At 36.2% G+C, this 14,344-nt stretch overlaps 1 protein-coding gene across 1 annotated transcript; it reads right to left on the bottom strand.

The window, feature by feature from the left end:
- Window positions 1-2,909: 2,909 nt before the first annotated feature.
- LOC136260790 (uncharacterized) lies at window positions 2,910-5,049 on the bottom strand. The gene is made up of 2 exons (XM_066054655.1): window positions 3,686-5,049; window positions 2,910-3,219 (listed from the first exon to the last, which is right to left on the bottom strand). Exons 1-2 carry the CDS (start codon window positions 4,786-4,788, stop codon window positions 3,144-3,146), a joined length of 1,179 nt encoding a protein of 392 aa, XP_065910727.1. The 5' UTR covers window positions 4,789-5,049; the 3' UTR covers window positions 2,910-3,143.
- Between the last annotated feature and the right edge of the window lie 9,295 nt (window positions 5,050-14,344).

Here is a 14,344-nt window from a genome sequence, read left to right as displayed (position 1 = left end):
AGGGTGACTTTTTGTAGCTAAATTCCCTACAGAATAACTTACAATGTAACATAACTGAGTAAATTATAAATGCAGCTGAATGCTTTATTAGGGTGACTGTTCTATTAGAGTAACTCGATCTCGCATTTGCTGCACGTAGTTGCCTTTCGAATCATAACTCAGTGATTTGTAATCCGATTCTTCTGTACTACTGCAAGGACTTTCTATGATGATTATTCCAGCTACATGCTGATTTTCAGCTCGTTGCTCTAAGCGGTTTGCCTGGTAGATACGAAAACTAATAGTTTTTTATTCATAAAAATCGATCGCGTAATTTTGACACAGGTTGGGTTTCGTGTCATATCTCCATGGTCTTTATCCCGATTCCTTTCAAACCACAAAAAGGCACTCCTACGATGGTTGCTCCATCTACATATCAATTTTCAACTGATTCCTCCGAGGAGTTTACCCTGTAGGCGTGACAGACCTTCGACCTTATTTTACGCAAATAATCGGTCATAACTCCGTGAATGTTCATCGGATTCCTACCAAAGTTGGTACGGAGATCCGCCTTAATGAGCCCTTTAAGTGTACTTGAGGTACTGGGCCCTTTAGGGCTCGGATGATGATGACAATCCCCTTTTCCCCTAAGTTTTCCCCCTGTAGCTAGCTGTAGTTTATGTAGTTGTAATAGTTGTTTGTAATTGTAATAAGGCCAAAAAAAAAAAAAAAATTCAGCCCAATCCGAGCACGCATCATGTTTTATGGCGAATTTTGCGAAGTGTGCGAAATTAAGAAGATGAAGAAGAAAAAAACGAAGAAATTAAAACGAAATTTTGTTCGCTCGTACCTCGGAAATGGCTGGAGCGATTTTCTTCAAATTTGGTATGTAGACTCCCCTAACTGGGCGGCACGTCTCCAGCAAATTTGATTCCAATCGGATAAGGGATCACAGAGCTACATAGGTGTGAAAATTGCGTTTTCTTTCTTCCTGTTAATATACTCACGGTGTGGCGCGCCGACTTCTTGGGCCGCACGATACACTACCGTGTGTCTTGATATGGTACAACATTCACGTGTTTATTTGGTGCTATACATTAATATCCAATTAGAGAAGCATAAGTTAACTGCAGCACATAGGTGGTATTTCAATACAGGTGGTCACTAATACAGGTTGCACTGTACCTAGACACCTTCACTCTGTAAGACAACCTTGGCATGGCCTTGTTGCGAGTGGTTATTGGAGGTGTACAATCCCATATAGCAATAATAGGCTACCAAATTCCACTGCATACCACAACATAATTCATTATATCTCTTGAGCCCATTGTGGTCCCACCACAAAAAATTTATCAAACATAGACCATGATCCAATCATTATTTACAAAAAATTTTGAAGAATTTCAAGCAGCATTTTTTGAAATATAAAGGATTAAAGTTTTCAATACAATAGTTTTGAACCATAATTAAGTAGATATCCCACAATTTAGGGATCACTGGAAAGGTCAATCAACAGTCTTTCATCAGTGAAAATTGTGTTTAAAAATATTTACACAGTGCAAAGTTACAGCCAACTTTGTAAGCTAAACAAATCATTAAAATCTTCTTCATAATAATCTTCTCTCTAGATCTGTGGAAAAGAAAAAGGCCAGTTAAAAGAAATACCTAATGCTGGCCATAGGCTGGCTTTAGGTATGAAATTACAAAAAGAAGTGATATCTAATCAAAAACAGCCAAGCTGTAAAAAAAGGGTGTGGCCTCCAAAAAATCCAGGGTTAAAAATATGTGAAATCAAAGGTGGCAGCCAAGAAATGGCTGTGATGGTAGGTTAATCAGTGGCAAATTTTTTAGTAACGACAATTCAGGTGAATTTATGTTGCCTCCTCCAAGTTTCACTAGGATTCGGCACCAAATTTACTGTTCATGGATAATCCATAGGTGTTTCACGGCACTGTTCTCTGGTAGAGCTGTGAAACACCACTACCAGAGAACAGTGCCATGATAGAATGAAGTCTGTACTATCCTCTGCAAATCATGGTGTGGACTTCATTCTATCTGATCTCTCTACAGTATGACTTGTTTCTGACTAATTTTTCTACAGGGTGATTTGTTTCTAGCTGATCTCTCTACAGGGTGACTTGTTTCTAACTGATCCTTTTATAGGGTGATTTCAAACTGATCTTTCTACAGGGTGATTGAAATGTAGCTAATCTCGCTACAGGGTGGCTTGTTTCTAGCTGATCTTTCTACAGGTGATTTTTTCTAGCTGATTTCTCTACAGGGTGACTTCTTACTGGCTGAACTCTCTACAGGGTGACTTTTTTCTTCCAGATCTCTCTACAGGATGATTTGAAATGTTACTTATCTACACTGCTGCTTATCTCTTTACAAGGCTATATTTGTTACTATATAGCTGTTCCCTCTACAGGGTGACTTCAAATGTAGTTGAATCCTTTGCAGAATAACTTGCTTTTAGCTGATCTCTCTACTGAAAGGGTTTGTTTATAGCTGAACTCTCTACAGGGTTGCTTATTTCTAGCTGAATTCTCTCTAGGTGGTTTGTTTTTAGCTGATCTCTCTACGGGTGACTTTTTTCCAGCTGAACTGTCTACAGGGTAACTTATTTCTAGCTGATCTCTCTACAGAATTCATTTTTCTTGTACTAATAATGAACAAGTCATTCCCACTTATAGCCATAAAATTACACTATTATCACATACATATAATTAGTATATATATTACACACTGCACACACAAAGTAAGTGCTATATATAGCAGTCTGTATAGCCTCTCACCAATGTATTAAAGAGAGATTAATGCCACCATTGAATATCACATTTGTAATACATGCATATAATTATGTCTATGATCCACTCATATCGTAATACATCATGATCAAATGTCCCATGTCAGTATACTGGTAGTATACAACAATACTTTTGCACAGAACTAATACTGTCAAGCACATGTACACACAAACACAATATTTATATACACAGATAAATATTAATATTATTACACAATGAAATTAAGGCTTTACACAAAAGTGAATCCTGTACAAGGTGTCAGCCAAAAAACACTCAAAATAATTATTAGTAAGTACTACAGTATAATGCAAGCTATGTGGCTATCCCACAATCAACAAGTCATCCAGCTTGTCCACTTCAATCTACGTAATTAAGGAGAGATTCCTGATAATGAGCATAACCACGGTGATTCCTCCTCCTTGAGCTCCAAAATCTATACACAGATGATTACACAAATAATGTACATGTATATGGTTTATATTTGGTATAAAATTACCATAACTTGTTTAATTTCATGCAAAAGTTTCATGATAAAAAAATTGTGTAGTGGTGTATGATTTACGTGAATGACTGCTCTATAAGAGTATCTTGATCTTTTGCAAAAAAAAATTATTTTACAACAATGAGCAAATTATGGTATGGTGAAATTTCAGTAAACGAAGCAAACATTACGCATACTGTTGTGCATGCAAAACGACCAGGTATATCTGTATATTGCTTCCAATGACAGCCTAGCTATGATATTAGCTTTACAATGTTATATACATGCATATAATTTCAGGCCCACATAAAGTATGTCTATAACTTTACGGTTAAATAAATTGGGAGTTCTCCATTATGAATATGACCACATCATTAATGATAAAATCAAATACAGATATGTACATACATACACATACTTGAAACTTGTTGGAGCAGAAATATCCACTCTACGTAGTCTATCTTCAAATACCATATCTCTGCTGGATATGCACACAGAAGCATATATGTACAAACTTGTAAATATTAAGGATACCAAGATGGGAAAGAAATACGTTGTATATGCTATTCCAGTGATAGCTTCAGTAGCAAGTCCATTACAAAGAGCAATTGTATGTAATGACACAATCAGTAACAATGAGTGAAGAATTATTCCATCATATCTGTTTAGTGTGTTGCTCTTGTATGGCCGAAGGGTGTAATGTAATAAGGAAATAATTACACAGACAATCATCAACAAATATTGTTTAATGTACGCATTAGTAAAATCAATAACTGTAATGATGAGAATCATTTGTCCACCTATTAGATAGACAGAAGCAAACCAGCGAAACTTGTCCTTGTAACATCCTTGAAACTGATCCAGTAGTGGTTTCAAGTTTAATTTAGTGAAGTATAAATTAATCCCTGTAAAGTTAATCTTATGATTTACAAATGGTTTCAGAAGTAACAGTAGCGGTAAGCCAATTCCTATTACTAATTCATACAACACAGCTATCATGAAGTAAATTATATGACGACCACTGAAATATCCCATTGATGGAGAAAGCCAACTGTAAACTGTATTCACATCAGTAAATTGCATATATTTAAGTAATTGTAATGAAGTGTCAGCTATAGATATATATGCTAGCATTAAAATAAGACATATAGTAGGAATGGCTGCTTTACTTATTAAAATGGTAAAGTGTATAGAACGTCTTGCCAACTTACTGAGCAACCAAACTAGCACCAAAATTGATGTTGGATGTGTATAATGTATGACATATTGATCTATTGCAGAAAATCCTTGTACAAAACATACTCTGAAGAGAAATCCTGGATATAGTTTGAATATGGTACCACCAAATATTGAGACTAGTGAACTAAGTTCGTCAGAACGACTTACAACCTGCCCCAACAAAATATCTACCACACTGTAATAGTAGATTATCCCATACAAATATCCTACAGTGCATTTTATGCGGTGCAACCATAACATCAAAGCAAAAGTAGTTACAATCACTATTACCCAGTACACCATTACACCAATGATCACCAAGACTGTATACCCAGGATGACAATCATCAACACTGATACATTTATCAGAATCAAAAGGTATAGTATAGCCATCATCACAATTACTACAAGCTGGTCCTGTTCTGTGTGAGTCACATTGGTCATCCTGAACTGATGGCAACACAAAACTTCCTGGACTAACTTCCCCATGACTAAAGTTACAATATGTATAAGGACATCGTGATACGGTGGTAGTATTTCTACCATACCAAACCAATAATCTCTCTTGATAGTTAATTCAGGTTTACATGAAACAATACCATCAGTGGTATAACATTTACACTGCATTTTTTCCTTGTTATAAGTGTATCCTGATTGACAAGGAATTAGTTCTATTACCAGATTCAATGTTATTGTAGTACTCATCAGTTGCAACTTCAATGGTGGACCATTTTGTATACCAGTTATTTTTATGCCTTCAATCTTATCACTTACCAGAATAGGAATATTATTTCCAGTTATCATATAGTTTGTACTGCCATTACTAGTGGTACAGTTTTCAATGCACTCCACAAAAAATACTGTTGGTTCAGCAGATTTATTGTTATAACCCACAACCTCTACTGATATATTTAACTCTTTACCAAGCATTATAGAAGTTGTGCAATTCATATCATTACACTGTGCTTCTGTGAGTCTCAGTTGAAATGGTTGAGTGGATATTGAGTGTATAGAGTTATTATTAAAACAAAACATTTCAGATGGTATGTGCAAAGTGGAATTTGGATCTGATGTATTTTCTACTACACACCACTCTGGAGCTTGATAAAATATGTCACTCCCTGCAGCTGAAGCATAATTGCGTTGAAACATAAACTTACACAAGCATGATTCATTTACTAACTGCAATTCTTTTACTAATTGGCATTTATAAACATCACAATGTGGATAACATCTGCCCTGCTTTCTTAAAAGCCAATTGTACCCACTGTCAACATTTGATAAATCAATATACATTGCTCCACCATGAGCAAATGCATAATTGTCAGTGAAATGGAACTGAAAATCCAGATCTGTTAGTATAAAGGAATCACTTAAATGAAGACCTGCACCATCATGAGCTATGTTACGTTCAAAAGTTGTGTTACCAACACCAATGAGTATTACATTTGAAAGACTAAGGGCACCACCAGTATTGTTTGAAAATTGTGTTGAATGACCCAACAGAAGTATTGCAAGTTGGGGAGAATCTAAAGCACTTTCCATCAGTGATTGTTTTGCGATGTAGACAATCCATTCACCGCCAACATTATTTGTAAAGCTGTTATTACAAATTAAAATATAATAGGTATGAGCAGATATTAAAGAACTGTACATAACTGTACCAGAACCCTTACCAGTGTTGTTTTGAAAATTCGAGTCCATCAGATGAAATGTAACATTTCTGTGGAATGCTCCAATAATATAAATACCACCTCCTCTCCTACCAAACTGGTTATTCTCATATGTTAAACTTGTTATATTTACATTAATATTATCTTCACTCACTTGAAATACCAATAGTCCACCTCTACTTAGAGTAGTTGTTCCATTATTTCCTGTAGCATTAATGTTATGCAATGAAATGCTGAGGTTTGCAGAAAGCAGTCGTGAGTAAAGCAAAGCACTTCCATTATTGTTGTGGAAATCTAAATACTTAAGGTCTACAATACTTTGAGACCACACACTGATTTCAACAAGTCCAACCGCATAAAGTTTATTTCCAACAAAACTGGAGTTTTTAATAATTATCCAACGTACAGGTTGTCCTGCTATGATAAGTCCAATTACATTTGTTCCACCTCTGTTATTTGTAAAATTACAAAATTACATGTTTAACATAGCCATCATGCTGGTAGGAGATGGTGTATTTAAATGTAAAAATATAGCAGAGGAATTGATGTAAGATTGTATCACACTATTGTTTATAAAAGTTAAGTTGTGCAATTGAATATTTAAGGAATTGTAGCTGTAAATATTAATAGCACCACCACTACGACCATGATTAGACACAAAGGTAGTATCCTCAATAGTTATGTTTATAGGTGGTACCATCATATGAGGATTAAAAATCTTTATAGCAGCACCATCAGCTATTTCACCACTTACATGACAATGAATTCGAACTGTTAACCTGCCCAAAATGACCATTATCTTTAAATGTACAATTTGAAATGTACAAGCTAGCTCTTTCATGGGCATTTTCAATAAAGAACCCACCAGTTGCAATACGGTTGCTTGTAAGACAACGAATGTATCCAACTTGCGGATAGCACAGGCAATGTACAGTATCATTATTAGCATTACTTATCACCCTTGTGCCAGTAATATTTATGACACCAGTTACATTGTGTAAATACAATGCACGTACTTTAGAATTCTGCAGAGTACAATTAGAGATGGATAAATTGGCTATGAAATATAAACTAATTCCTCCTGTAGAGTCTGGAGTTGTAGCATTTTGTTTCTGAGGATCACCACACCCATCCCATGTGATCCCTTCAATAACAACATTACTACAGTTATTACAGGATACTCCACCAGTATTGTTACACATTACAATGGTGTTACCCTGTCCTCTTATTGTAATAGCATTAAGGTTGTGTAACTCTACTATTGTAGTTAATGGGACTGAGTTGGATGTTATGTTGACACAATCATTACTCTGTAAATGGTTTAGTACATAACCAAGTGAAGAACAAGGATAATCTTCTTCCAAACAATCTTGAATACCATTTCCATCATTGTTAACAGTGATCTCTCTAGTACAAACAGGACTTTCCCAGATCAGTTGAAATACAGCAAGCAGTAAAACTGATTTAGCAAAACTAATAACAGACATTTCTGCAACAGGAAAATATTACAGTAAAAAATGGTCATGAGAAGCTATGTTATGTAGCAGGGTATTTTCTGGACATATAAATGCATGTTTAAAAAGTGCTAACTCAGCTGCAACTGGCAATAACTACAATTATTTACAAGTATAAGGAAAAATAAGTTCGATTAGAGATCACAGAAAAAAAGAAGGAGGTTGCCTACATCTGCAGATATACTTGCATTTATTTACTTTTCATAAGATAATTATGGCAAGCATACCACATCAAGAGAAACAAAAGGATGATTCTAGATTTAATTATTTCATCTGAATGCATGCCCTAACTATCAACTACTGATTTGAAAGTGAAATGGCCATTACGCTTTGCTTTTCAGCTATGCTCAGCCCATTACACATGATTACAAATGAAAAAGAAGTGCCTCTGCATTCAATCTATAGTCACCATGCATGGAAAACATGGACGATTTCCATTTACAAATGTAGGGAATCCATCATGCACTATTGCGAATCAACACCTTGGGCTGTCAATAAAAACAAATGGACAAAAAGGTAAGTCCATGATGCATGCGTTGTCTATACTAGGCCTGTATAATAGGAAGCCAAAAGCATCAGCATAATGCCAGCATATTAGGCAAAATTTTTGTGCATTGGTTATGTGAGAAGCTGAAACTCTGCTTATTTTGCATGATGCAGAATGAGATAATGTGGAAACATCGTAAAAATCAGATTTACAGCTACGTTGTGAAGAAAAGATTAGTTGAAGATCGATATACTCTAATAGAACAATCATCACATAATGAAATATCCTAATAGAACGTTCGCAGATGCATTAGGTACTCTAATAGAGCAGTCAAGACACAATTTTATATGAGCATATTTGGAGCATAATGGTACACAACTGGGCATAATTGGAGCATAATAGGGGAATTTTGGAGCAATGCTCAAAAGCATAATAGGCAATTTCAAATGCATAATAGACAATTTCAAAAGCATAATAGGCTCAGGCCTAGTCTATACTGCAGTATGCCAAAAAGTTACTTTTAGGTGCATGGCTTAGTGTCTCCTGACTATAACTGAAATGGGTCTTGAGTACTGTATCAACTGAAACAGTACGGTAGTACCGTTTAAGTAGGGAATGCGGTGAAACTTTCGCGCATTGCCCAAAATTTCCTGTCTTCAAATCTAGAGACATTTTACGTGATGAAAATCACCTTTACGGAATAGTATATACTAGTCCATATAATACATACTACAGCATTAAATATAACAAAACACTTACAGGTGGCCGGATATAGGATTTTTAAAAAATCGCCAAAGCTCAAATTTTAGTTTCACTGCCTCACTGACCATAGTCGCAAGGCTAGAGGCCAAACAAAGCAGTGCATGGTCACCGTTTTAGATCACAATAACAAACTAACCAGTGGGATGTGCCTTTTGGGGTTCCGACAAGTGTAGGTCCGGCTCTGCACCTTGTCTTTTGTTTTATCCCAACGAAACCATATCGAGGTGTTAATATTTTCCATATCAATGCTTTCTTTCAGCAGCATATTTAGACGCCACAGAATTATTTCAGAGCTGGATTTCAGAAGCGCTTCAGTCCTAGCGCTACTGCTACTATAGGAGGTACACTTGCTAGATATCTGCAACTTCATGATTGGGCTCCGGTTTGCGACCACGCCCACCAATTAAAGATCTAGGTGGACTAATAGGGAAGAGTACTGAGACCTGACCTCTTAACAATTTACATAGCTAGCTATTTACTTAACAATAAACAAGATAACCTCAGGTCTAGCTAGCTGCACACCTTTGGTTGACTCGAGATATACTCTAAATGAGTCTAATACAACAGTCACTCTAATACAACAGTCATGCATGTTACAAGTTACATTATTCTGGTATAGACATATAGTTATTTTATAAGAAAAAGAAGCAAGCACTATATAAAATTAGTATTATTGTTCTAAAGGAGACAGGTACCCTCAGCAACAGCAAGGTTGGTGGCTTGAGGCACACAGGGATGCTTGGATCTAGAACGTGATCCCTGATACACATTACTGAAGAGTGCAGCAAGGAGAACTCCAAACTACAGCGAAGCCTACACATAACCCCAGAATATGGGGAACTCCACTTCTCACTGAGCAAATGGGCAAGATGTTTATAAGTAATGGTATCTGCCTTCTCCATACCTACAAATGCGGAAAATACAAGTGGACTAATACAAGTTACATTGTAGCTAGCTGCAGTAGCGTAACTAGACTTGTACCGACACCAGGGCTCAGTGCAATAAGTTGAAGTCATATTCACAAGTAAAGCTATTACAGTAGTGGAATTATCGAAACAATAATTATTTCTAGAGCCGCTTATACCAACAATCTGTTAATCTGAAGTGATTTTACTATAAAGAAAGGTAATATAGCCATTTTGCAGCCAAAAATGTGTGCTTTTGTCAAGGTCTTAATCGATTATTCGGTGAAATAGTCTTTTTCTACTACTCTATTGCTAATTCCGTGGGTGTGACTTGATTGCTGACACCCGGACCTCGGCCCGGGTAGGCCCGGGGTTTAGTTACTCCACTGGCTAGCTGTGCCACAACAAAAAAGTATTTTTAAAATTGTTTATTTAAAAGTGAAGTAGGGATCTATGCAATAAAAAGTAGTGAAACAAGAGATGAATGATGGTGGTAAAGCATAGCTCAGTGGAAAAATCTTTACTTTGGCACATTAGTTATTATTATTTTGTTCAATGCGTAAGTAGGGACATCCCACTGAGCTATGCTGTAACACCATCATTCATCTCTTGTTTCACTACTTTTAATTGCATAGATCCCTACTTCATTTTTTAAATTAACAATTTTTAAAATACAAGTTAGCATACAACTGACCACACTAACATGCAGTTAGTGGATGGAAATTCATCAGGACAAATTGAAAACAACCAGCATTCACGGTACATACTGTAGCTCACAGTGACTGTGTTGCTACAATAAACTGTAATTACAAAGTTCATGACTGCAGATTGACTATAAGTTTGCAGATAAATTATTCTTCTGCACTGTAGCACACACAGTATAAATACTGCTACATCCTATGTATATGTATACAACATCCCACAGCAGATATACTATGAACTTGAGTTCAGATCTCTTCCAATGTGATTTTCACTACATTAAAACAACAAGATGCTATTATTATAATAGCTAAAAGCAAAAAGTCTCTACAGTAGCTATAGTAAGGGAATGTACAGGAGTCCATATACAGTATAAATCAATCATGGTTTTCCTGTCCAAAAATATCACCTAAAAACCATTTCGTTACAACAGCTTGTGATTATTTGTCAAACACAATAAAATTCCTTTATAGCAACTCTATATCATTTAACTGAATTTTCTACTAACTGACAGCCTGCTTGACCAACTTACTGATATCATCAACCAACGACTATAGTATGTTCACGTTGAGCTGAATCCTGAAAAACAGCTAAAAATTAAAAGTGGATTATTTCTCAACAGAGTTAACATTTCAGCCAACCAGATGATTATTGGTAACAGCAAAGGTGTCAACAACAGACACGTACAGTTTGGCTCCATTGCAAGTTTGGGAAAGGGCTGTAATGGACACTGTACTTATATGGCTTCCACATAGGAAATGTATTGTGAATATTTTGATTGGCCATAAATATTATGTCAAACATTTGGACAAAAAGATTTTGAAATATTTTTAGCGGGTCAAGCAGTATTACAAATGAGCCAAATTTCAAGATCGTGTGTATTTGCATCCATGAGTTATTAAACGTTTTTGAGGATTCAGCTCAACGTGAACAAACTATATATGATTAAAGCTTGGGCTTGATACTATTCAATGTTGCTTCGGCTTGACCTTTTCCCTTTTGCCAGCTATACAATGCATGCATCTTTGTTTCCTTTGTGTCCTCCTATCTCCTGCATAAGTGTTGATTCCTAGTAATGCATCGTGGCTTCGGTGTTGGTTATCACCAGTAATTTCCATATTACAATAACTGGAAAAGCATTTCTCACACTGTTCCTTGCCTGTAATGCAGTGTAACAGGTATAAAACAAAGCAGAATGGCTAATTTGCTTATTCATGTGGTAAATGATAACTGGGATATATCTGCGGTGGTCACAAGATGTGTGCAAAACTTGTTTCAATTTGTCACGTGGTTTGCTGACACGAGAAGCAAAGAAAACACCAATTTATTACAGTATGGTAGATGTCTATTAATGGATAATGATATACTTGAAGCACAAGAGCATATTCTACTTCCTGAAATATTTAGTGCCAATCACCACAGTACCTGCCATATAGACCACATGCATGCTCTATTATTTTATTGAATGAAAAACGATCAATTTGCATTGATTAGTGGCATGCTCAATGGTGAATGAATATCCCATACAAAAATACAGGTAGCAAATACAGCTTGAGCTATAACTCACCACTAGTACTATGGACAGAGCTCCTTTTTCCAGCTACTCTGCGTTATACAGGTAGAGGAATCTACTGCACTGAATGAAGCACTCATAACTGGTCTATTTCCTGAGAGTCACTGTGATCTATATCTTCTATGTATACCACCACATTGTATTCATTCGATCACCATCATGAGGTCTTACATGTTATTTGAATATTAATTTCACAGCAATGCATATGATCTATTGTAAAATGTGTGGATGAACATGTGTGGCTGCTTATAGTATGTTACCACCATCCATAGGTGATTACCACATAGCCATAAATTATTTCTCCTGTACCAGGTCTGGTGGAAAGATAAGAAAGTATCATATCTTTCTAATATGGCATTGGGGCTTTTACCACATGTATATTAAGCTCTCCGTTTATTATAATTTCTTCATGAATATGCTCTACAATAGTGTAAGGAAGAGTGCAATAACCAAAATTAGTGCTACCCACATCTCCTCTGAAGTACATATGTAATATTAATTTTATAGATAACTCAAGATGTCAGATGTCACCAAACTAAATCACCCGTCTCAAACTTGAAACAATTATAATGTATGTAATTAAATAGCTGTATGTTATGGCTGTAACCAACAGACTTTTGATGTTTTTACCATAAACCCAAAATAGAGTATTTACAATTTGTTAGACTAGTCTACAGTCAATGCATAGCTGCCTATACATTGTATATGGCTAACATGGGTACTCACTTGACATGAATGGACAGCAGCCAGAGATGCAGTCTCAGGTAACTATCTTGTTTAATTACAACTGAGGTTGCTACCAGGGGTTGCAACTAATTGTCAGTAAGTAACACTGTAGCTACCACTCCGTGATGACCTCAACGAGCAAAGGTATTGAAATTAAAGGAAACACATTAGCATTATTACTTGGCCAATGATATCACAGACTAGCGAAGGTTGGTCTTAGTCTTGCGTGGCCAGACTGCTATTGTGTAGCCTAAATATTTTGAGGGAGAAACTTTTAGGGTTAAAACAAAACTTTTATTCCCTTGAAATATTTAGACCTCTGTATACATTGTTTGCGAATTCGTGAAAATTTATTGCTATGTACATTGCTTAACCTTGAAAATATTGTCCCTTGAAATATTTAGGTTATACGGTATCTCGCTGCCTCTTCTTTTTTGTGGAGTCATTGGTCAGCAACATCACAAAGAAAAAGAGGAAGACAAGATAGCAGTTTGGCTAAGCAAGTCTAGATCAGTCCACCGCAAGGTTCATCGATACTAAGTTACCAAGCACCTTGGAACCAACCAAAAGCATCTAGCTGTACTGTATTTTGCTGCATCTATATAATAGAACCAAAGAATATAACAGTCTATATGATGGAACGTATATATACTGTTCACAGGTGCACAGATATGAAGAATCGCTATCCAGTGCAGTGGCAGATTTAGAGGGATTTCAAGGCTTCCACAGAAACCCACTTTTCTTCAGCAACAGCCAAGATTTTAAATTGAATTTGTGTAGTGCCATTCTAGTGGTATACACAATATGAATTGGCTATTTATACTAGCTATTTTTACCTCTTGGCACCACTGCATTATGTGAAGCCCATAAAAATAAAATGTTATTGGATTTATACCGTAGGGCTACTTATTTTCAAGGATAAAAAATTTTGAGGATTTCGCGGACAATTATTAAACTTCGAAAATAAATATCCTTGTAATTTTCTGTATACCCCATTTCGCAGAAACTAAGGATTTTTGTTGTACACGTGGTAAAATGGCTCTTTGGAAATACTTTAAGTGAGAGGTCAAGACTCCAGTAGTTTATCTAAGGCTATATCTACAGATGGAATAGTTACTGCTAACAAGGAAGTTCAGTGCATGATGGACTCCATTAATGATGGGACACAGCTTAAGAGGGGCCCATACGAATACTTTGATGATGTTAAGAGGGCACAAATCGGCTGATACCCTGCTGATCATGGAGTAGCTGCTGCAGTAAGTCACTACCAAAGATTGTTTCCAAGACGAAAGGTTAAAGATAGCAGTGTGCGTACACATAGGGATAAGTATCAGCAAGACCTACAAATAAGGAAGGAAGAGGGAAGAGAAACGGTTGTAAAGAAGCTCCCATACAAGAAAAGAGGTAGACCAGTAGACCAGTACTTCTAGGGGAATATTTAGATGGGCAGTTACAAGCATATGTTGGTGAGATCCGTCAATGGGACTAATTTTAAATACCAGTGTCCTCATAGCTGCATGT

The sequence above is a fragment of the Dysidea avara genome, chromosome 7, assembly GCF_963678975.1.
Source record: "Dysidea avara chromosome 7, odDysAvar1.4, whole genome shotgun sequence".
NCBI lineage: Eukaryota > Metazoa > Porifera > Demospongiae > Dictyoceratida > Dysideidae > Dysidea > Dysidea avara.
Note: the sequence above shows the minus strand (reverse complement) of the source record. Positions and strands in the feature narration are given on the sequence as shown.

Bases quoted from the DNA above. Each gene is read 5' to 3' on its own strand.
- LOC136260790 (XM_066054655.1), bottom strand. From the start codon at position 4,788: ATGGTGTACTGGGTAATAGTGATTGTAACTACTTTTGCTTTGATGTTA. The intron at 3,220-3,685 runs GTATGTGTATGT...ATCTGTGTATAG, and splicing joins TCTGCTCCAACAAGTTTCAA to ATTTTGGAGCTCAAGGAGGA.